At 39.1% G+C, this 25,652-nt stretch overlaps 1 protein-coding gene across 3 annotated transcripts in view; it reads left to right on the top strand.

Annotated features, from left to right (window-relative positions):
• The window catches only part of SLC44A5 (solute carrier family 44 member 5), a 154,089-nt gene that overhangs the window by 67,905 nt on the left and 60,532 nt on the right, over window positions 1-25,652 (top strand). For 2 of the 3 annotated variants that reach the window (XM_081914643.1, XM_081914641.1), the window contains exon 2: window positions 16,135-16,183. In XM_081914643.1, the coding sequence (XP_081770769.1) occupies window positions 16,135-16,183 (49 nt within the window). Of the gene's footprint in view, window positions 1-3,957; window positions 4,052-16,134; window positions 16,184-25,652 lie in introns of those variants that run through there. The other variant, XM_081914642.1, reaches the window with a different exon arrangement.

Genomic DNA, 25,652 nt, shown 5'->3' with positions numbered 1-25,652 from the left:
TATCCCTAAAAACAACCAGTTGAAATCAATTTGAGCATGCTTTTGAAACCTCTTATGGGTGAAAGTTACATAAAAAATATATATTGTGTGTTTGCCCATAATCCTCATTGCCTACCTTTGCTAGACCACGCTGCTGAACTGACAACTGATGAAAGAAGCCACATCTGACAAATTGTAGGAAATAAACAGAATTAATTGTGGTTTGTTTGGTTAATAGGTAGCTGGTAACATTTCAAGCCAGTGCTTAATCTGTGCTTTGAAATGCATGATGTATATCTTATTATGACACCCTTTTAATGTTGGTTATTATTTGACAGCAGGCAAAATGTTATGTGTGGCATGTCATTGAAAACCAGGATTTGTCAGGGCAGATTTTGAGAACGGGAAGGCTATTAGAGTTTTGTGCATATTGGAACGGCTGTGAGTTGGCATCCCTGCTTCATTCACTTTGTTCTCTAAAAGCTTACTAAAGTGGCAGAGAAACAAGACATTGTGGTTTGTATAAAGCTGAGGTTTCCCTTTATAATGGGAGTCTCACACACAGTGCTTAACATTGTAAAATGTGGTGGTGGTGATATAATAGGTACAGTAACAGAATACTATCCTTTTAAAAACGGCAAAATGGCAGCATTCATTAGGTATGTAGGCAGAGAAGATCTGTTACATAGCTCAATATTTCAATAATAAAAGTCCCAATAACACACTGATTGTTTACAACTTCCCCAGTGTTAGGGTTTTATAGTACAAGGAGACTGCTTCTAGTTCAATTCAGATCATCCGGGGAGTGACAGTATGAGATATTTTTCATCATTATTTGCCCTAGACTTAGGCAATCAGGTCAGTCTTAGCCCGTTAGCATCATTTAGTTCGGTTGTATATTATTCTACAGTATTATTCAGGTCTACCATTCCAAGTCTGTTGCAGCCAAGTTCACTAAGTGGTCTTCTGGTTATCTGGTATTTGGCAGATGTCAAAACAATGCAGCTCCCAGGGCGCTGCATGCCAGAATGTTAGTCAAGTGCAGTACATATTTAAAAGAAGATAACAAAGGATGAATATGAAAGACAAGGTCAGAAATTCTGAAAAAGCTTCAAGTAGCTGCAGTGTATTTTAAATTATGTCATAGTATTTGTCAGTCTTTTGTTTGCAGTACATGCTTTTAGTTCAAGAGTAAAACAGAGTATGAGCCTCAGCTTCCCTTGTATATGTTTTATATGTCTTAATCTACATATTTCAAAGAGAGTTTTTTGGCTTTTGAATTTATGCATATGTTTCTTTGTTTGTTGAAAACTAGTTCTGAGCCTGCTGGAAAGAATGGGATAAAAATTCAGATTTCTTTTTTATTATAATAATAATAATAATAATGATAAAACAACAACAACAATAATAATAATAAAGTGCATACCTAGGCCTTGCCAGACCTAATATGGGGAAGGGTTTTATTACAGTTAATGGCTATGTTGAAATAACTACTCCAGCTAAACCATTTTCTTTTGACGACAATGCAGAGCTAATAAGACATGCCCCATATTGAATCTGACAACTTTAGGTACCCCTGACACAAATCCATATCATAGGGATAGAAAGCCTTTTTTTTCAGCCTAAGACCCCATATCTCAGTGTGGGACAGGGCAGCTGATATGTAGAAGAAGAAGAGGAGGAGGAGGAGGAGAAGGAGGAGTTTGGATTGATATCCTGCCTTTCTCTCCCCTTAAGGAGTCTCACAGCGGCTAACATTCTCCTTTCCCTTCCTCCCCCACAACAAACACTCTGTGAGGTGAGTGAGGCTGAGAGACTTCAAAGAAGTGTGACTGGCCCAAGGTCACCCAGCAGCTGCATGTGGAGGAGTGGGGAAGGGAACCCAGTTCACCAGATTACGAGTCCACTGCTCTTAACCACTATACCACACTGGCTCCCCAATAATAATATGACTCTTATTAGGCTACATTCCAGCCAAACACAAGCCAGAGGTTTCTGTTCTCCCTCTCCCACCTATATTTCTCTAGCCAAGCAAGCAGCAGACATTATCACACATGCTGCAGATAACTCCCTACACTGATAACCGCACACTGGAAAAGGTTCTCGCAGCAGCATGTAAAAAGCCAGTGCATACAGCCACCAGCCATCTCAGTGTATGGCACAGGTAGTTCAAAGTCAGTGCAGCCAAAAGCTATTATGCAAAGAAAATTGTGAGAAAAGGCATTTTTCTAGCTTTCAGGCGTTCCAGTTTAGTGTCCGTGTGTATACATGAATAATTATTGAAAGCAATGGTGAAAAGTATAATGGAAAAGGAATGGTTGAATATATGCAGAAATGTATTTAAATCTCTTAATGAAAGGTCACATTCCTAAGCATAGAGGCCTGCAAGAGTTGCAGTAAAAAAACCACAAAGCATTGAAAAGCTTTGAACCAAAGCATTTGAAGCATGCAGTTAGGAAACAGAGTAGTAGTATAAAAATAGACATTCAGACCCCATTTCTAAACATCCATTCATTCATCATCGGTTCCAATGTATTGTATTAGCCATAACAACACATCCAAAAGTATTATTATAACTATTCAATAAAACAGAATGATAAAATAAAATTTTTAACAATTCAGTCAACTACATTCTGCTTCGTAAAATCAGTTCATCATTCCCTTTACTTCTGAGGCTCAGGTGTGAGTGCTGTTGCCCATATAGCCAAACAGAAATATTAATGCAAAAGAGGGAGTTGTCAGCAGGCATGCAGGAACTCCAAAGTTTACAGGAGTACAAAAAAAAAACTTTAGAAAGATTCCTAAGGGGGAATCCCCAAGAACACTACAATGATTTCTGAGCATTCTCAGCGGCTACTGAATACAGTACAAGCTAACTCTTGGGAGGTGAATGGGAAGCTTGGTGAGATGAGAATATAATGGAGTGTCCTGGCGGAGAACATCGCTCACTGACTGGAACAGTGAACAAGAGCATTTCACATTTCGACATTTCTGCAACATTTAATCGTGACTTTTCAGACTGCATTAAAATAGCAATGCTACAATACTTAAAAAGTCACTGTTAAAAAAGGATATAAAATACAACTGCATCTTGCATGCAATTAACTTGCACGATGTCAACCTTGTGGACTGCATTGCTTACTTTAGTGTCATTGCTGAACTTGATTTATAAACACACTTGCCAGAAATGTTGGGCACGAAATGATACAGACAAAATGATACAGAAAGTTAAATATTTGAAATATTTTTAAACAATTGTCTAAAGTTTACATCCTGAATGTGGGTGTTATCGTACCCTCAAAACCTGGCTATGCTGCTTGCAACACTGTTTTTGTTTGCACAATGTTACTACAGTACTTTAACATGATATACTAGTGGTATTTAAGTGAATAAAACTGCTTCAAAACTTCCCTGAAATTAATGAAACTCTAAAAATGCTCAAGTTTGCACAGAAAACTAGAAGCCTCTAAGCAACTAACGTAAAGGCAACATGAGATTGCAGCTGTTAGCATATTTAAATAAATAATTGAATAATACACAAAGCAGACTGTGTGGGATATATTTATACCACTGCAATGAATGCAATGCAATCTGTCTACACATGCAAAGAATATACAAATTTTGAAGGGGTGGGGAGAGACACACACAAAAAGCAAAGACAAAGAAAACAGTTGGTGAGTTACAAAAGGATTTGCAACAGTTCGGAACTCTACCAGGCAATGTTGCTTCCCAACCTACGATGATTTGAATAGGGTTCTGTGTGTGTATTTGTGTACTTTGGAAAAGAGGTGGTTCTCTATGGGAGTGACATTTATAGCAGCAGCCGTATGTTGGCACTGGGTGATATCAGTTTTCTTTTGGTCGTAAGTCCCACCCCCATGGTGAGCTGATCCTTATTGGATGAGGTTGTGCCATTCAATTAGTTTTATTTTTAAACCTGGTTACATGGTATTTTGTGGACATAAGCTCACTGTACAAACTGTTCTTCCTGAAAAGTCCTTGTAGTTGTACATTGCTAGAGTTGGAAGCAGCAATATGACTAAAAAGGAAGAATTCTACTATGGAGAAAATGGTAATCTTACATGTCTTTGCTCTAAATGGATAACGTGAAAAATGTTTTGTACCAGAGACTGATATTCAGGGTTCTCTTTCATCTCTGTGTCTTTGGGGTATGTGAAAAGTGATTGCTAGATGAAACAGTGTTGCAGTAATTTGAAGAGGTATTTTGTTTTACTTACATAATGTATGTTTTTGAACCAATCTTTTAACTTCCAAACAAGTTAAAAATGGGTTCAACCCTTTTCGAAGCAACCTGCTGTGTTTACATCTGTTGTACAAGTTCTGCTCTTAAACTTAAAAAAAAAACCCTTAATATTTTGTGAAAGTTAGTTGTGAAAAATGGGACAATTATTTAACTGCAAGCTTATTCCATAGCTTTCTATGAAAAGACTTGGTTTGGATTGCATTCTGTGCCTTTTATATATGCATCAGATCAGCAAGATACATTATACAAATCTTTAGATTTAGAGCAAATTTCAAAATTAAAATTTTCTCCAAGCAAAACCTTCCTATAATACTACAATGTATTTCTTTCTGGAAATTTCTGCTAGCACTGATATTTACAGTTGTTAGTTTTAACAAATTATTGTTATTTTTTGACTTTTTGTATATTAACCTTCCTTTAGTAAACTTTCAAGTTCTGTCTTGCATTGGTAGCAATCTTAAACCAGACCCATCCCTCCCCAATATGAGCAGGTATTCTGGAAGGGTTTTTGAAGGTGTTTGCAATAATTCAGTGTTTTACTTTCTTCAGCGAACACTGTTGTTTTCAACTTGTGAAATTTGTTTGCTTTGTGAGTAATAAAAACCACACCCCTTACTACTATGAGATCAGAGTATGGAGCATTTAATCTACTATGCCCTTGTTCATTAGTAAATCAACAGGTATTGGTTTTTACTGGAGTGGTATTCTAACGGTCACATCTGATCCCCAAATGCATAGTTTTTCCATTTTAATATGATAGGAAACCAATAGAGGTTTGTCATGCATACTAAGGCTGAAGGAAGTTATTATGAATTCTGTTTTGCTAAGAGGAATGGAGTCATTACAAAAAGTAGAATAACTTCTAGGAAAAAGAAACCTGGTGTGCACTTGGCCCCACTGGCTACATTATCAACCATTCTGTTTCATGTAGCTATCCTGAGCATTCAGGAAATTGCTGCTGTTGATGATGCTGCAGCATAATGTAGGGCAAAATAAAAGCATATGTATGAGGATTCTCTAGTCTTTTTGAAACCTTGGCTTATTACGGTCCTAAAGAGACAAGAAACTATGTCTGAAATGCAAAAATTTGCCAGTTCTACATAAATATTTCATACCTGTGTTTGATATATGGATACACCTGGATGTAACCATGCAAATATATAAACATTTGCTCCTGTTGGATAAATGCTGATGGGTTAATGAAGAGTATTATAAGACAGGTCTCTGCCACATCACCACATAGCTATGCAGATCCTTTTCCCATTTCCCTCCAATTGTGTGTAGGAAAGAAGTTGTTCTCATGCTCTCAGGGGGTTGCACTAAATGATCCTTGTGGTCCTTGCCAGCTCTTTAGTTTTATGATTCTAGGTACAGTAACTTTCAAGTTCTAAATGAGCGTACCTGAAGGAAGTTCTGCAACTTAATGGAGTATAGGCAACTGCATAGCACATTGGGTACCTTTATATTTCCCTTATAAGCTTGGTTTTGGTCTGAAGGATTTCTGTGTGACAGGGTAATTTGTGTTCTGTACCAGCCAGCAGTTTTTATCACATACATCTGCTCCAAAGCTATTAGCTGCCAAGGTTCTTGGGTGGCAAAAATATGTTTTTGTTGGTTATTGGCATGGAAGAGAACATATTTGCTACAATGCAAACAGAAACAAGGGAGCTCCCTTAGTTTACAGAGCAGGGCTTGTGTGTTGTGAAGGTTTTCTGATATGAAGCAGGACAAAATTTCACTTTTTTTAATCGGTAAAATTCATCCCTCTCCACCCCCCAAAAGAGAGAAAATGTTCTCTGGCACCACAGTCCTATGAAGTGTGCTCAGAATAAGCCTCACTGAGTTCAATATAACTTACTCTAGGAAACTGTGTATAGGGTTGCATCCTAAATTCCTTTGACGTAAACTGTCAGCAGTGGGCACAAATCATGTTTTCTCCCCCCTAGCAAATGGGATTTAAGAGTAGCTTCACTGAATGTCCATGTATCCTCTGAAGGAAAGAATCAGTGGTGTGTTGTAAAAAATGCTGAAAGAATGAGGTTCATAAACCTGTTAATGGTGCAAGTAGCATAGCCATATTATATACACCAAGCTTTAATATCTTGATGAGTGTGTCGACATGTGAACTGGGCCATAGTCAGCTGTCAGTATTTTCTAACACAAGCCAGAAGGTAATGCAGGGATAATGTGGTAAAGAATGTTAGACATTAACACACCTAGCTGATAGATAGGAAATATGTGCTACCATACCTAGTTTTCCTAGATTACTTTAGCAAAACCTGTGACATTTTCTTGGGTTTTTATCTCACATCTTTCCATAAAATAGTGAGAAGCAGAAGTGATAAGCTACTTTAATTTAACTGTCATCAGTAACCTGTGGAAGATAAGAAGTTGCTGGAAAGATGCTATCACCAGCTGCAGAAGTGCACAGTGAATTCCTGATAAATTGACTCATCCTAAATATTTTTCCTCTGTCAATCTTTGGTGCATGGATTGAAGTTAAGAAATTCTATTATTTAACATAGCTGCCCCCAATGCAGTGAAGTAAACAAGAAGTCTGAACAAAGTACCTATTAATCCACTTCACATTTCCTCCCCTTGCCTTGGAGGTTTCCTATGTTACTGCCAACACAGTCCACATAGAAGTAACACTGGTTTACTATGTGTGCTATGCTTTAAATAGCCTGTTTATGTGCCCATTTGCAAAAGAAAAAAATGTGCTCTCTCTGTGTGCTAGTAATATGTTATTAATAATAAAAATAACTTTTTAAAGGTTGCATTCTGCCATTCTAGAAGGCTAGTTTATACAACAGTTTATTTTTACATGTGAATTTTCCTGACTGTCTCTGGGTAGACACTCAGATGAAAAAATGGCTCATGTGAACCAGCTAATTATGTATATGGGCAGCATCAATTCTTGGGAATGTGGCAGCTAGGAAAATTTCTCCATGATGGTGGAAATTGCTATGAGGTATAACCAAGACCAGCCTATTCACAAAAAGGATTTTAGGCATGGGTTCAAAGACAAGTCGAGATTGTTTGTGTATATAAACATTTTTACTTTGGAAGCCTGCTGTTCATATATCTCCTTCAAGTCACAAGGGAGCTTTAGGCAAGCTGTATTTTCCCCATCTTAGTCTCACATCTGCAACATGGGAATATAATACTGTAAACTATTGTGTTGTTCCAAAGTTGCTATAAGGATTACTGAGATAGTCTCTGTGAAAGTTGAACACTTGAAACCATAATTATTCAAAAGTTATTTTACAAATTGGCTCAGAATTATACTTTGTCCATGGTTGGTGGTACAAGCCAAACCTTAAGAATAAAAATTACCTTTGATAGCTTCATATGAACTAACTGGTCATCAGGAAAGCAGGTTCAGATCCCCTGTGCAGTAGTACCTCGGGTTACATACGCTTCAAGTTACATACACGTCAGGTTACAGACTCCGCTAACCCAGAAGTAGTGCTTCAGGTTAAGAACATTGCTTCAGGATGAGAACAGAAATCATGTTCCAGTGGTGCGGCGGCGGCAGGAGGCCCCATTAGCTAAAGTGCTGCTTCAGGTTAAGAACAGTTTCAGGTTAAGAACGGACCTCCGGAACGAATTAAGTACTTAACCCGAGGTACCACTGTATACAATAAGTGGCCCAGATGTTCGTAGTGGAAAGCAAAATATTGCTCAGATACATTAAACACTAGATCTTGTCTGTTTTTTAAAGTTGTTGCAGGAAATAGTCGTGTTTTCACAAATCAGCTTGCTACTTACTGGACTGTAGCTGAAATCATATATGCTTGCTTATGAGCAGTGCTGTTTTACTAGAAAAAGAGGTGCCAAAACTCACCATGAACGCCTCCCTTGTTCTCTTATAATGGCAATGGTGCCTGCCTGAGAGGTGCTGGAACTGAATTCTGGCGAGTTCCAGCTGACAAAAGCCCTGCTTGTGAGTAAGTGCAATTGAACTCTTTGGGATTGTGTTGGACTGTGCTGTGAACCAGTTAGTTCATTTCTGGTTTTAATAGAACTTTTAAAGACATGGTGGAAGTGCTAGCTGTCCATAGAAATTTACTGGAAAAGCTAATATTTTAGTGTAGCTGTGATTGGGCAGTAGACATTACAACCCAAATTAAATGTGCCTGCAAAGAGAAGAACTAGTGTTCTTTCTAACCCATTTCTTATTTTATATGTGCTATTTGGTGATTTGAGTTCTCTGGTATTTAAAAGTAATACCTGTCAACAGGTCAGCTGATCAACCCAGCATTGTAAAAGCAAGTCAGCAGAGCAGAGGCATACAATTGAGGATTAGAGTTTGCCTGGGAGAGGTCTTAAGTAGACTGACTTTGCTGCAGTCTGAGTTTTATATGAGTGATTCTTGGCTTGCAATACATACAAGCCTCATCCCAGCCTATGGACTGCAATACTTGCAGCAATGTATATAGCAGGATAGCCACAAACCCCTCACCACATCTCTCTTACAATACGCCCAACTTGCAGTGTGAGAGTAACAACTGCAGACAACACAGCAGGGTTGTAGCAAGCTTCTGTCTCATCCCAAGCCCTAAGATATATTGTAGTGCTTTTGTAAACCACTGTCTAATATGCAACTTGACCCTCAACATGTGGTTTTAACCCTGGACTAAACTGGGCTGTGATAAGTCACACTCTCCCAGCCAAAGCTGAAAAACTAAAATAAAACTAAAACACCTGAGTTAGAAAAAGCTTGAGCTTCTCTGTTCTTTGATGCCATTTGTTTTGCAGAGGGCAGCCTAGTAACAAATCACAATTGTGCTGAAATTTTGGGATTTCTCTATATTTATTTCCACAAGTAGCTTTCACTTCTTCTTTAGAGGACATTTCAATATGGCTTATCACTTAGACCCATGAAATTGTTTATCTTCCGTGGAATGGCCCAGTTTTGTAATTTTATGTGCTTATGGAATAGGGACCATTCCCCAGTGGTAAGGTTGCCTGCTTAGCACAATGTGAGAGGAGCCAACCACATCCTCCCATCTGTCAAGTTGGGGGGAATAAGGGACACTGAGCCTTTGAGCAAGAAGAAGTAAACCCAGCTCTCCAGTGCTTAAGGTACAGTGATGTATCCAGTAATATCCCAGTGATGTGTAAGTGTATATGATCTCAGAAAGCTTAAGCTATCAGTGATGTAGTTCCTACATTTTCTAGGTCATGGGTCTCTGATTCAAGGGTTAGGGATCTGGCTGAATTGCAAGATCAGTGTGCCCCCTATCTTTCTGTATGTGGGAAATTGCACTGCACTGTGATTCACACACCATATCAAGGGAACAGCAAACCTTAATGGTTTAATATCACTATTGGCCATATGCCACAGCTGAGCAGTAGTAGTTCAAGAAGACAGTTCACTAGCCCTTGAGAGCCATATATTGCTTTTTATATGGCATCGTTCATCCAGAAGGGTACCAAAGTGCTATGCATGCGAATATATATTCATTAGCCTCGGCAATAGCAAATGCTATCATTTATATTATGTTACAGAGTTCCATTAGAAACCTCTTTATTCATTTGCTCATCTCTTTATCCTTTTGGGCTCAGACCTTTATATGCCTGCTGTACAGTCATAGGGTATTGTGCTTATGTTTTAAATAAAACATATTAAAAGGGCCTCTTTTTAATGAAATTCTGACGTTAATTCCTCAAATATATGGAGGGGGTAGAATTGACATATTTGTGCTTTTAAAGTAGCAAAACTTTTAAATTTCACCGTCTTTTGCAGTTCTGCACTACTGTCTGTGTTTAGAAATGCTGCTTTGTACCTGTTTAATTGGTTCTCTTTTTAAGATCTATTGAAAGCCCTTTCTGGACTTAGAAAATAGTTCTAGATGAGCTGAAAGGGGATTGCAAAGACTTTTGTTGTCAGAACAGAGCAGGAGAAATCGCTCTGTCCATTTATCTGCCGAATAATCAGACTACTCCAAAACCTCATTCCACAACTCTTACTCCTTCAGCCCCTTACTCTTTTGCTTTCTCATTTTTATTGTTCTACATTTTCTGACACTGATTATTGTCTCTGTTAGCTAGATTCACTCACGCTTTCTGGTTGGAAAAACCTGACCAAGTGGCTGCTCAAGCACTTTATTTCAAAGATAATGAAGAGAATACAGAGTTCAGTTCTCAGGGACTGCCCCCTGGTGCTATACTGGATAAGTTGGCTGCAGGAACAAAGCACTACCTGCCCAAGGGACAATTTTGTCTTTTCATTTCCAGCCAGGTAAACTTTATGTCCAGGGACACAGGTGGCGCTGTGGGTTAAAGCCTCAGCGCCTAGGACTTGCCGATCGAAAGGTTGGCGATTCGAATCCCCGCGGTGGGGTGCGCTCCCGTCGCTCGGTCCCATCGCCTGCCAACCTAGCAGTTCGAAAGCACCCTCGGGTGCAAGTAGATAAATACGGACTGCTTACCAGCGGGAAGGTAAATGGCGTTCCGTGTGCTGCGCTGGCTCGCCAGATGCAGCTTGTCACGCTGGCCACATGACCCGGAAGTGTCTGCGGACAGCGCTGGCTCCCGGCCTTTAGAGTGAGATGAGCGCACAACCCTAGAGTCTGTCAAGACTGGCCCGTACGGGCAGGGGTACCTTTACCTTTAAACTTTATGTCCAGTACTAGTATGGCTTTCTTTCTTGCCCTTTGTCTCCTGTTTCTTGCTTGCTGCCTTAACTCTGGTACTAACTGATCCTCCCAGGCCTTTTTGTATAGTTGGCACTTGCTCTCAACTTTTCACCGCCAACCCATATTCCACCATCTTTTGCTGCTGTCCACAACTCATTATCTTTTGCTGTCTGATAACAGCAGCTCCTTTGCTCTGGAACATATGGGAGTTTGGTTTAAGATGCAAAGCTGAAGTGCATCTAATTGAGATGTACCAAAAGAAGGATTGACTGCTTGTCCTGTTTAAAGAGTGTCTATTCCCAACCGGCACACCTCTCTTTAATTGCCTCTGATGGAAGCAGAATAGTGTAGTGTACAAAAGCAGCTGGTTTTATAAGAGAAACAAGTCTAACGTTTGACACCCATGTGGCCACTCAGCATAAATATTCTATTAGTTGTGCAATTAAAATGTGTAGCTTCATAAGGAAGAGCAATGCTCCACATTGATTTGCAGGGATCAAGTGAGAAATCTTTTGGTGTGTTGATCCCTGTAATGAGCAATCTTGCCATACAAGGACAAAAAACTCAATTTTCCATTGCATAGAAAAAGAAAAAATGTCGAATACTGGATTCACCTATGATTAAAGCCTCTTTGAGGGAAGTTCCACCAGGAATGAGCTTGGTTCATCATATCTTTTCCTATAATTGTAGCTTGAAATGCAAACAAATGCTGTCTCACAAACATTTTATATCTATTGCTTTATGAGTGTAAGCTGGCCCCACTGAGCCCAGTGCAGCTATTCACACATATCAAGTTGTTTGCATGCATTAGAGTTTGCAGAATAGAATCTGAATACATGCAGTTCCTTAGAGTAGCCTGCTATGGTAAGAATACAAAAGGGATTGTGGTCGACAAAGGTTAGGAGGAGACAACTTCCCAAAAGAGATGCAGCTTGGGGGAAGGGGAGGGAATCAATTTAATTAGAATGGATTCTTTTCATAGATAGCATAAACCAACACACCAAATTCACTGCCTGAAATATGATTTTCTATCAATATTGATATAATTACGTAAAACTCTAAGAACTGTGTTTCTTCAGTTCTATCCTACAACTTTGAGAAAGAGAGATGCAATTTTTATCTATGGACCGTTGTTGATTAGGATGGGAAACCCAAAGCACATTTATTATGGAAATGTTTGCATTGAAGTCAGCACCATTGCTCCATTTTAAGTGTGTTGTGGGCTGGAGCTTTAATCTCTATGGAATTCCTTAAGACTTCGTCGTTAGTACTGCAATAAAAATGTGATTAAAAGGTGAGAGGCTTGAAAGGCAGTGGGAAGAGGCAATGCACCCCAGGATTTCGAATGCGACCTTGTTGATTAACACCTCAAAAGCCAATTTAATTAATTTATTTCATTTCCAGTTTTCACTATATGGTGTGTTGCTTTTTTTTAAAAAAAAAATATGTCTTTGTGTTAATGTAATAATCCTGGGGAGGTTCTAATGGGGTCAGATGGGCTCAGTCATGCAGCATGGCAATACCTCCATCTCTTGAGTCACTAGGGTTCATCACAAATTTGGACACCTTGCTTGTTAGGCCATCCTGGCCTCTGGAACCACTGGAGCCCAACTCCAGTTCAGCCTCTTAAGAGCAGGTGACTGCCCTGTTCATGCTGTTTACTCTAGAGGAGTCTCCCACACCTTCTCCACTACCTACTAGGTCACAGAAAAGGCAGGCCAGGCATGAACAGACAAGTCAGGCCCAGCCTTCCTGGAGGAGTGGGAACAGCCTTGTTGGTTGCCCTAAATTACCCCCCCCTCCACTCAAAAGTACAGGGGGCATGTCACTTGTTGGATCAATGTCTTCAGTTCTCTAACTAGGCGTTGTACCTGCTGTGCCTTTCAACTTTATCCTGCTTATGTATCACACTGATATGAGTATTAAATATTTTGGTAGAAACTGTAATCTGAGTTTGAGTTCTTCATTCAGTAGGAGCCAGGACAGTGACTTGGATAGTTGGATACAGAATTTGGAAACAACAACAACAACAACAACCACACCTTATGCAGTTTACCTGTATAGAGAAGCTTTTTAATGTTTAACGTTTTATTATGTTTTTATATCTGTCAGAAGCTGCCCAGAGTGGCTGGGACAACCCAGTCAGATGGGTGGGGTACAATTATTATTATTATTATTATTATTATTATTATTATTATTAGTTTGGCAGTATAACATTTCATAGATAGGCAAAAGTGCACAGCAATTTTTAAAAACGAGAAATTTAGATGTGGAACCATTTCTTATACCTTGAAATATATTATAGCAATGAAGAACATTTTATGATGCTATTTGGTTTGCAGCAAATAGCATAAAGGAAGAAATGTCTGGTTCATGGTTAAGGCATCAAGAAATAAGAGAGCTAAGAAGAGGCCTGCTAAATCAGGCCAGTAGCCCATTTAGTGCAGCATTCTGTTCTCAAAGTGGTCAGTTGAGTGCCTACAGGAAATAGCCTGTGAGCAGGACCTGAGTTCAGTTTTTTAATACTATAAACATTGTGGAAAGATGTTAATCATGCGATCATTTAATGTGAATGGTCACGTAAATACTACATAAGTAAGGAGTGCCTTGAATAAATGGATTTTACAAAAAGAGAAATTTATTGTCTTTACACCTCCAATATTACTTGGCCACCTACATCTTTTTTATACTTTTGGGAGATATGAATGTTTGCTGCTTCATCCATGAAAGCTAGATTTCACATAATCTAATAAATAAATAAATAAATAAATAAATAAATAAATAAAGCAAGCCTGATATTGTGAGCTCCTTTTTCATTAATCGCTCTATAACTTTGGTTCGTGGGACGCGGGTAGCACTGAGGGTTAAACCACAGAGCCTAGGACTTGCCCATCAGAAGGTTGGTGGTTCGAATCCCCACGAAGGGGTGAGCTCCCGTTGCTTGGTCCCTGCTCCTAGCAGTTCGAAAGCACGTCAAAATGCAAGTAGATAAATAGGTACTGCTCCGGCGGGAAGGTAAACAGCGTTTCCGTGTGCTGCTCTGGTTTGCCAGAAGCGGCTTAGTCATGCTGGCCACATGACCTGGAAGCTGTACGCCGGCTCCCTCAGCCAGTAAAGCGAGATGAGCGCCGCAACCCTAGAGTCGGTCACGACTGGACCTAATGGTCAGGGGTCCCTTTACCTTTTTAACTTGGGTTCACTTTCTGTGCATCATTCCAACATTTAACCAAGTCAGCCATGGACAATAAAGTTATTTCACGTAATATTACATAATAAGAAGAAAATGACAACAACTACTAACTTGAACAGTGAAACTGTTAGACAGACAAGCACGGTCTCCCTCAAATTAACAAAACGCCAAATTAAGGCATCTGACTTTCTGTTACAGTTACATATTCATTTTTTCATGCGTTTCTTTCTTGACAAGATGTGACGGCTCATTCATTTCTGTGTGTGCATGTTGAGGTTGGCACTAAATGTGTACTTCAGTGCTGCTTAGTGTGTTGACTCTTCTTTTGGATGGTTTGGTACATTTCCAGATTATAGCTAGCTGTATTCTGGGGGTGGAGGACTTCAAAAAGTGTATTGAACCAGGATGTTGTGGATGATATAATGAGAAGCTTATGTTGAAACAGGGGTGGTATTTTTTTAAAATGTGGACATAAACAAAAATCCTAAATTCATGTTGAGGGCTATGTGAATTGTCCTCAAGTTAAGTGCGTTATAAAAGGAAGGGCATTTGTTCCCAACTTTTCACATAATTATTGTTTTTCATAGCTCCCTTGAGTTGTAGTCACACTGAAAATAACAGCTCCAGCAAAATCGCATTTCATCTTCATTGAAACCTAGATAAATCTGCAAATTATGTGGTGTAAAATTATTTTTATAGGATATGGGAAGGCAAGGCTGTGAATAGAGCTTCTTATTTCATTTTAACATATGCAATTAAGACTTTCAATGGGTAGTTTGAGAGAAAAGTAGCTTCAAATTCAAGGCAGCAGTGCTTAATGGGTTTTTATTTCTCTCACAAGCCCACATTGAAGAAACACATTGGGAAAGAGTGATAATTTTAAGACAAATGAAAGAACTATACTGCATGTTTTCTTGAAAAGATAATTGCTCTGTCTTTCCTGATTTACCTAGTTGTAGGCTGACAAAACTTAACAAACCCGTGTTAATTCTTTGGTTCTGCAAACGCTTGCCTGTTGTGCAGACTTGTTGTATACAGTACTTTGAAACAGTGGGAGGAAGCTCACACAACTGGTGACTCTGAGAATGGCTGCTTACCCAATTGTGCGGTAGGCAGCTATTTTGGCCTGTCACAGAAAATTCCTACTCCCAGGGAGCAATGCCTGGGAACAACGACAGGCAGACTGGGGGATTCCCAGCCCAGCCGCTGTGGATTGGTGGGCTTTCCCACCAGCTGCTTGATTTAAATTCCAGCTGGCCCGGCCAGGCTGAGTGGATGGGGGTTGGGAGCACATGAAGTCCAGCTGCGCCCAACCCTAGGGTCTCTGTCCAAAAACCTTCATCGGCTTGGGAGGGTCATCTTGCAGAGGACCCATTAATCCTGGGTCTGACCCTGCCATGTGGCAGCCCTCCACCAGTGGGGCTGGAAGGATATACACCCAAGGCCTAAGCCAAGCCCAACAACCTACATGTGGAATCAATAAAGTTCTGGCCAATTTTTTAATTCTGGAATGTTGTCCTGTCCACAAAATAATTCGTTCTGGAGGTCCACTCTTAACCTAAAATTTACCTAGTCCCTCAGCTCACCTTGTTGCTCGGGTCCTGGTTCACTTCTGGCTGCTTTCTCCAACTTAATCTTGACAAACATGATGGTTTAATGGAGTGGACACAGTTGTACCGTTCATAACGATACAGATACAGGCTGTGTCCACAACATACATGTAAAGTACACATGTATCTGCAAAGAATCCAGATAACTGTCTTTTATCTCTCATAGAGTTGCGGTTCCCAGCACCCTTGACAGTCTTGAGGTTGTTTTTCTTTGGGGGGGGGAGTACTTTACGTGTATGGTGTGTGTACTCCACAGTTTCACATGATTTCTCTTCCTTAAACTAAACTTGAACCACTTATGCAAGCTGTCCTGTGAATCAAACTAAGCAATAAATTAGTGAGGTTTTTCATAAGAGTTTAACGTAGAACAAATTGATAACAGATTATTCCTGACTTTCTGTTTTGTTTACTATGCTGTATCTTTATAATATTTTATTTTAAATGCAGGTGAACCAAGGAAATTTGACCCAAAGTTCAGAGGACCTATTCACAACAGGTAAATACTTCTGATTTAGTATATTAAACTCCTGCATTGTTTTTCTGTGAACAGAAGAAAAATATGCACTTAACTGAAAAAATCGTATCAGTTTTTATTTGTGTCCAGACGTTGTCTCTTTCTGTACTTTGGAAGTGAGGGGAAACTTTTTTCTTCCAATATAATGATGCTGCTGATGTAAGAGATTCACAGAGTCTGCATGTTCCTCTTGCCATATGAGGGCTTTCATAAATGGCACGTCCATTGCGGGGTTGTCTCCACTGCTTCAACTATAATGTTTAGGAACTGTTACTATGTGAAGTCCACCAGCTGAACTGGTATGAAAATCACACTAAGCCAAACTATGACTTGGTGGGACTGTGCAAGCTCGCATACACCTGGAAAGGAGCTCACAGCTACTTTGCTCCTTCCCCTTCCTTTTACTGCCACACTAAGGTTTGGCTTAGCATGTTCTCTGAACCCAGGCTCATGGGCTCATGACCAAGAAATAGATCTTGAGCCATGGCTCAATAAAAATGTGGTCCCATTTTTGAAAGAAGGATTTTGAGGCATTTTGCACTGCTCATCGTTGCTTTCTCGGTAATGACAAGTACGGTAGTGACATTTCAAGCCGTTCTAGAAATAGCATGCTAATATTTTCCGATGTGGGAGGTGCCATTTCCCCAGTACAGCCTAAATGCTAAGTTTTCCTATGTTAAGAAAAGTGGATATGGGTGACTAATAGTGCACATCTTCAAGATACTGTCAATTCACAAACTTAAGCATGAAGATGCGTGTTCATGAGATCATTCTAGGTTCAAAGGGTAGAAAACAAGCATAGGAATTAAATATTGCCACATCTTGTGCTGCCATTGCTCATGAATCGCACTAGCACATCAAAAATAAAATCACATTTGAAATATAAGGTATTCTTAGAACCATTTGTGAATGCATTCTTTACTAGGGAGTGCTTAAATGTGGTGTGATTAAGCAATCCCACTTTACTTGATTTTAACTATCATGATATATAATGTGCCTGAAGAGGACTGAAGATGGAAAGCCAGTAGAGAAGCATTACAAGCAATGTACTTTAACTTATAGCAGGCGTATAAGACGAAAACCAATGAAATATTATAAAAAAATTCAAAGGGCATCCTGAAACTCGGTCCTCCAGATGTTTTGGGACTATAACTCCCATCATCCCTAGCTAACAGGACCAGTGGTCAGGGATGATGGGAGTTGTAGTTCCAAAACATCTGGAGGGCCCAGTTTGCCTATGCCTGATCTATAGTCTTCACTTGAGGCAGAATTCCTATTAAGCTTAATGGGATGCTTGGTATCTTTCAAAAACTGCATGCTGCATAGCAGTTTATTCGCAGTTATCTTCTGATTTTAGACCCCTGTTTTATACCATGATGCCCTAATACAAACATATAGTTACCATGACAATAGCTGCAGATACTGCAGTTATTTGTATTGTGCTACATGTGCACGACCACAGAATATTATGGCTATTATGCAATTATCATTCAAATGTGGTGTATTTTATACAACGCTCGTAGAAATGCTATATGGGGAGTTTGCATTTCCCACCCAAACACAGTCCCACATACAGTTAACACATAATCACGAGCTTTATTTTGTCTTGTTGTCTTTCTTTAAAAACAAGGATCATTGGTCCTTGGTACATACAATATTTTTGGACCTGATTATACTGTGTGACTGCAGTGCCCTGTGATAAAAAATACATCACTATTATTTCAGACATTGGACAATATTTTTAGCTCTCTAATTGCCAAGAAAGGTGGCGTGTTTAGTGCCAACACTGGCATATTTAGTTGCTGCTAGTGTTTCTTATCTCACCCTCCCTGCCTTCAGTGAATGCTGATATTTTGGTGGAAAGGGTGATGATCTTCTGTCCCTTTTTATGGCCTTGAGTTTAACTTTAAAGAGCTCACACATTATATTTGGTGTATAACTCAAAGTGTGTGTGTGTAGTACACTCTACTAATTTACATCTGTTCCTAAAATAAGCAATGTAACATATGCAAGGGTAAAGGAAAATATCAATCTATACTTAATTTTTAGGTGGGCAGTTCTAACAAGCTTTTGGCTACATGTGTTGGGGAAGTGGGATCTCAGCTGTCCATCATAAGTACCTGATTCATCTCCAAGTCTGCTGGATACTTACACATGAGTCTTCTTTGCATAGTGTCTACAAGTAAGAAATCTAACACATGTAGGCTTGAATTTTATGACAAATATGAAAAAAATGTGCATGATTAATTTATTTGCCTGTACACATTGTAAAGCAAGACACAGTTGCATGGTTGTCGAACAGTTTCAGTTGAGGCAGTCATTTGTTTGGGTGAGGCAGGACCGATTCCGCTGCCTGACCATGGATATCCAGTATGTTTGTCAGATCCAGCCCAGGGTCATCTATTGATTAACGTTGACAGAAGGTTATTTTCCTATGATACTTATCATCTTTTAAGTATAGGAAGCTTTTTGAGATGTCAGTACAGTTCCAGAATCTGTAATAATATTTAATCAAGACTACCAAAAGGCCAAACCTAAAGCAGAATGACGTTTTATTTTATTTTTTCAGGTATACTATAATTGCAAAGTTAAAACCCATTTGCAATAGAAGTTTACCAGAAATAGACACCTGAAAAGTTTTCCAATAAGGCTTGTTGGTACCATTTATAGTCCATAGAAGATCTGTGTCATGTGATTGCACATGTAAGATTAGTGTGTAGGGTAGATGTGTATTTTGGTACATAAGAACATAGGAGGCTGCCAAGTCACCCCATTGGATAATCTAGCTCAGGATTACCTACACCAACCGGCAGCTGCTCTCCAGAGTTTCAGTCAGGATTCACTCTCACCCCTACCTGGAGATCTACGTTTTCTACTACCGAGCTCTATTTTCCTGACACATGGCTTCTTTCGTTGTCTTCTTGACTGCACCATATAACCTCATAAACAGAGAAGAGGAGACTGATATACAAAAGCAACAGCCTATTAGTTGTGGCATCCTATTTCCCACAGCAGCCAAGCATGTTGTTCCCAAAAGCCCCAATGGAGGACATCCTGACATAGGCAGCTGTCACATTACTGGTGGGCTCTTCTACAGGTGCTCACACTAGTAGCTGAGACCCAGACCTTCATGAGGACCTGTGGTAGGACCAATTGCTACAGGGCACATATCTGCAGGGGGACTGAGTTTCCTTTCCTTTTCTTAAAAGCAAGTTTCTGATGTTATTAGAAGGAAAGTTATGAAGCATAATGTACAGGCAAACTTTTAAAGTAATTTCTGTGTGATGAGCCAACTTGGCTGCTTCTGCTTCTCACTCTTTTTGGCCAAAGAGAAAAGTGAGAGCTGTGATTGAAAAGTGGATTGTTTGGTCTAGTACAGGGCAGTCCAACATGGAGCCCGAGGGGAACATTTGACACGTGTGTGTGTGCATGCACCCACCCACCCCTGAAGCCCTCGTGCTGTCTTCCTAAAGCCAGGTAAGCAGGGGGCTGGGATTGGGGAAGGAGGCATGAGGACTCTGACAAAATCCTAGAGTCTTCCAGCCTCCTTCCTAAAGCCTGGTGCCTTGCTTAGCTAGTTTTGGGAAGGCAGCATGAAGACTGGCGGTGGGGAGCATCAAACTTTGGCCTTGGTTCCTCACCACCCCCGCCATGTTAAAAGGCAGTGTGCAGCCCACAGATTCTGTGTCAAAGTACTCTTGCAGCCCACTTGGTGTAAAAAGTTGGACCACCCTAGTCTAGTAGGTTCCTTGCCACGCAACTCTGGGCATAACATAATGCATTGAATAGTCAAGACACCTGCTGTTCACTGCAGAGGAGTGGGGATGCAGAGAAGGCTTCAAGAAATCAAAACCTGTGCAATTAAGACTTAGGTGAAATGGCTAAAATGTTTTGAATGCAAATACATTATTGAGAAGTTGCAAATGTGCTTTTGTTGTTTTCCTGGAAAAGAGAAAAATGAGACCACCAGCAATTACTTATCAATTTTAGTTTTCTCTCTGTGGGAAAAAAATGGCAAAGATAATAACAATGGCACTGTGATGTTCAAAGCAACATTTTAAGTACCTAATGTTCTTTGCTACCCACCTGTGTACTTTGTTATTATTAGTATTATAGTTGATATTTTGAAAATAGATAGAAGAGCCTTGAGTGAACATTTAGTGAGAGGTAACTATTGAACTTGATGGAGGAAGCTGCATTAATATTAATAAGGGAAATTGTATTAATGGAGCTATTTCTGTGATAAGTTCCCTAGTTATATAGGAAAAACATTTATAGATAAAATGAATAACAGACAGATGCTAAATAATATTTTTTATCAGTAGGCTTTTGTATCCTAAAGCTTGTATTTCTTTAGTATGTGGCCTGAGTTATTTTTCAGCATATGTGGCAAATAGAGATCTGAATAGTCTGACACGGACATATGCTATGTCTGAGATGAGTATTCCTAATTCAAAAAAGTGATTCTGGAGAAGTGAAAGCTAATCATCTCCAAAACAGACTTTCTGAATAGTCAGGATTTTAAAAATCCTGTTTGGGGCCTTCCTGTATTACAGCAACATCTTATGAGGCATACGATCCATTGAATTCAATGGACCTTGCTTCCTGTTAAGCATTTGTTATTTTAGCCTTTGTCTTGTAGGCGATCTTACTCCACCAGAAATTGCACAGTGTCAGCAGAATGGCACCACAGTAAAATGTGACTGTGTGGTGATGTCACTTATGGTAAGTATGGGTGACTGGCAGTAAGGACAAAATAATTTAAATAAATGATGTCAACATTCTAGCTATAAAAGGCGAGTTTCTCCTGCACTGCTACAAATGTTTTTGAAAATTGATGAATACCTTAGTTACAGCACAGTATGACAAACAGTACTAAAATGACAAGTAGTTTGTGCTATTGGGTGAAAGAGAGAAGGCGGAACTGCTCAGCACCTACTTTACCTCTGTCTTCATCAAAAAGTAAAGCAGTGCCCATCCTGGTGATAACAAAATAAATGATGGAGAGAGCTGTAGCCTAAGGTAGGAAAAGAGGTGATATGGGAACACCTAGCTACTTAAAATGAATTTAGATCTCCGGGGGGCTGATGAGCTTCAGCTTGGTTTTTTCCCTTCAAATCATTTTCCTAACAAAAATTCTACTAATTTCTACATGATGCATTTCTATAGGTTCTATGTATTTATTTATTTAAAATATTTAAAATTCTCATATATCTCATTTCTTAATTGATTTAATTGATTCTCTCTGATTGGCAACTAGCAATAAAGTTTAAAATAATTATAATGCAAAAGAGAGAGAAACTAACATTTACTGGTAATTAAAAAACAAATACTAAGTACAGCTCCATCAGGCTTAAAACAATTCATTTAACAGAGCTTAAAGCACATTTCCATATGGAAGTCTATTCATGAGGGAGCAAAGTGGGCCTCTCTTCTGAGGTGACTTCCAGTACCTTGGTACAGGTACTAAAGAAGACCTTCCCCTGGTCCTGCCTATACGTATCTGTGGACCTTGAGTACTATGCTGAAAATTTCATAGATGGGCATATTCGTGTGGGGAAAAGTAGTCCTTCAGATACCCAAACTGTAAAGAATTGGGACCAACATTTTGAGTTGATCCCAGAAACAAATTGGACATGTGTGCAGTTGTTTCCAATAGTGGTATCACATAATCCCAGTAGTCACCCACCATTAACAGCCTGACCATTGCATTTTGAAGCAATTCTAATTTATCTTTCAGATGTTTTGAGTGGACACAAAACATGTAACATGTGAATTTGACTAACTTGAGTTTGCAAATATAGATGCCATACATGTACACTACTCAGGGAGCCGAAGCTGATTGCACCTTCCTTTGAAATGCACACTCAGTGGGAGAGTAGGGTTCACCCTGTGTGTCGTGTGTGTGTGTGTGTGTGTGTGTGTGTGTCTGTCTGTCTGTCTGTCTGTCTGTCTGTCTGTGGTGTGTGTAGGGGGTGGATTTCAAGACTGAACTATTGTACTTATCTGACCATACTGTTCCGATTATATATGTTAACTTCTATGTATCAGTTGTAGCCTGATTTGATTAACACTTAGATAAAAGGAAAGCTGTGATGCTGTTCTCCATTGAGATGTGTATTGTATGTATAGTATTTGAATGATAGAACACTGTTACACTATTGTACATAAGGGATTGTCTGTGCATCGGTGCTGTTGTTCCATTTCTAAATTTTAGCATCAGACTACAGTGCAGATGTTGCTGTTTTATGAATTATACATCAGATTCTGGATACTACTGCACCAGTAATATAACAAGTGATGCAGTATTTGCTCCCAAAGGCTAATATTTCTCATAGAATTGGAGAACTAGAGCTGTCAAGTAATTAAAGGCTTTTAGTTGATTAGCTGTCTTGCTTTTAATCAATTAATTAGACAAATTAAAGACAAGTGATGCTATTTCATGAAAACACCACTTGAATTGAATTAAATTGATAAATAAATTAGCATATGGGAGATTATTTTAAATGCATTTGTTAGATCAGGTTTAGATTGTCACTTCTCCAGAGAGGAATACACACCCAGCTATCTACCATTTGTATATGTTAATTTATTTAAATGTATGCATATAGGGAATTGTCTGTTGTTTAGATAACTAGCGTAGAAAGCAGCTGTGTGATTATGCCCGACTGAGAGTTGATGCACTCGGATCATTTAGAAGAGTGAACTCAACTTTCACAGTGTGGGCCAAAGTTAAGTAATCCTGTTGATTTCATTGGGAGAATTAAGCACATCTTTAACTATCTCTCACTGAAACAGATGGGACTTATTTGCGCTTAACTTTAATACCCTCTGTGTTTTCCTCTTCGTACTTTAATGCATATCTAAATAATATTAAAACATTTGTTACTTTGTGATCTAATAAGCACAATAATTACATTTTGTCAGAAAATGCTAGATAACGTAACTACTTTATAGTCCCGGTATAACTGATTTGATGCTATTATCATTATCATTGCTTCATTATCCCTATACTGATTCCACTGAGGATCAGTCGGGAGAGCGAGCAGCACATGCATGTGCACACAAACATATCTAGATTCTGTACAGATGAATACTTGAACACTCTGAAGAGTACTGTTACCATAGTTTACAGAATCACCAACAGCATGAATCATGATTACATAAATTAGATTCCTTCTCACTTTAATTCAATTCAGTCTTCAATAATGTTTCAGTTGGAATAGTTATTATTACTATTATAAATATCAACAAACATTATGAATATAGATATTTCCTATTAGAAGCTAAGTTTAATCAGTACGCTCTTAGTAATAACTAAGAAAGCTATTGGCAATCTTTATATATGTAGAGAGAGAGAGAGAGAGAGAGAGAGAGATTAAACTACTAATATTTTGTTTAACTGTTGGCTACATGAATCCTTTGGACGCATGCAATATACATTTACAATGGAAAATTTAGAGCAGTGATGCACACTTGAACACACTTCTGTTGAAATAGTGTGCATGTATTTTTATCTGCCAAATTTTCATCCCACTTCTGATTGTCACCCTTGAAATGGCATACAAAAGGTAAAAATGCACACATAGAAACAAACATTGCACTAGAATATAAATAGTATACTGCCTATTATTTATTCCCATAATCTCTGTGTTACCCTTCAGTGTAAATATTTATCTGGGCCTCTGAGAAATCCCTACATTTAAAAAGTGTCTCAGTACAAAATAATAATATGGAGATTTTCACCACGTTCCCACCTCTGCCTCCTACCTATCAAACGACAAATGTTTTAGGCAGCATTTTTTTCACAGAAGTTTCCTATTAGTGGAGAAAATATACTTGGAATGAGCATGCAGTGCTAAATTTCCATGAGCAAAGGCTGTATTCTAGAGAAGGAAGTACATCAAGTAACAGGTTACCAGCTCAGTGGTGCAAGCCATGTTATGTTAAATGCATCCCCCCTGTTTAAATAGTGCCAACAAAATAGTCCTCCTATGCATATTTAGGTGGGAGGAGCAGAGGAGGTTTCATTGTGTGAACATTCTTCAAGCATAATGAATTCAATGGAGACAACCCCCATTCCAAGTATATTTAGTGCATTAAACCAATCCAACCACATACCTGTTCTCACCCTGCTCCTCCTCAGATTCCTTAACCAATGCAGCTCCTTTAGGAACTGCAGGTAGGAGGGGAAAGCAAATTATGTTTGAATCCCACCTGACACTAAACACACCCCTTCTTAACCCAGCTCCTTTCTACCACCTCCACATTTAGTGCACTCAAGTATCTAAATAGAGACTGAACTGTTGGGAGGAAGAGAATTTCTTTTAACATAAATGATCACAAAGGCAAAGCTAATACTTAACAGCAGTGCAAACTTTGCCAAACTAGAACATACACACAAAAATCATTGAAAGAATTAGAGCATGGTTTGGTTACCTTGTCTTCTGGTTTTTACTCCTTACCTTTTCCATACATTTCCCCCTTGGATTACTACAGTACCATTTCATTGCATGAGACTAATAAGATTAGATCTTTCTTCTTAATTTGGTCACGTCCATGATTTCAAGAGGCAGTGTCACAAATCACAGGCGTATTAGTGCTATGCCCAATGACCTTTATTTTCTCTCTGTGAAGGCCTGAAGGGATTCCCCAATTAAACCTCCAAGAGTATATGAACAAAAACAGCTATAATTGGTGGCCAAGAGAGGCCCTGAAATTAACAGGAATAGAAGAAAATATACTCTTTCAACTGATTGATTGCAGGATATTACATTAGCTACGCAAAAATGACTCCATAATTCAGTAACTTCAATCTCTCTCTCTCCCTACCCCAAGTTTACAATCCTTAAATTCAGAAAGCTGATTTTTGCTTGTGGTTGTTGCAAGGCCTCAGCCCTATTTAATTATACCTCTGGATGTGTTGGACAATGGTGAGCACTTTGCTTAGTTTCACAGGTTGAAAGATAGCCAGCTTTCTCCCCCTCTAGAACTGAAGCTTTGGGCTGCTTTGTAAAATAGGCTTAGCTTTATTGAATAGTCTTTGTGTTTCCAAGCAGATAACAGAAGTGGGAAGGGATGGCACAGGGAAAGCAAATGAAACTGGCTGTTCCTAAGAAGTTCAGATAATCCTTGGTATGCCTATATAGGTATAAGCCACCTTTTTTAAAAAATACCAATTTCAGATGTTTTAATAAGGTACTAAGAATAACGTTTGAGAAAGGAAAGCTTACAGTATTAAGGTGGAAAACGCAACCCGCACTTCAGTATCCGGTCCCCCCCCCCCCTCTATACCTCCCTGTCCTGGGGCTGCTGATATGGTTTATGATTATAGTAATCCCTGGGCAACTATTCCTTTTTAGTGTGTTATCCTCATGATACCTAGGGTGCTCCATTAACCTGGTCACCAGTTCTTCAATTATGATTTTCTATCCACTTCTGTAACAATTTC

Source organism: Podarcis melisellensis (genome assembly GCF_964234715.1).
Source record: "Podarcis melisellensis genome assembly, chromosome: 6".
NCBI classification, from domain to species: domain Eukaryota; kingdom Metazoa; phylum Chordata; class Lepidosauria; order Squamata; family Lacertidae; genus Podarcis; species Podarcis melisellensis.
This window is presented reverse-complemented; position numbering and strand designations above follow the sequence as displayed.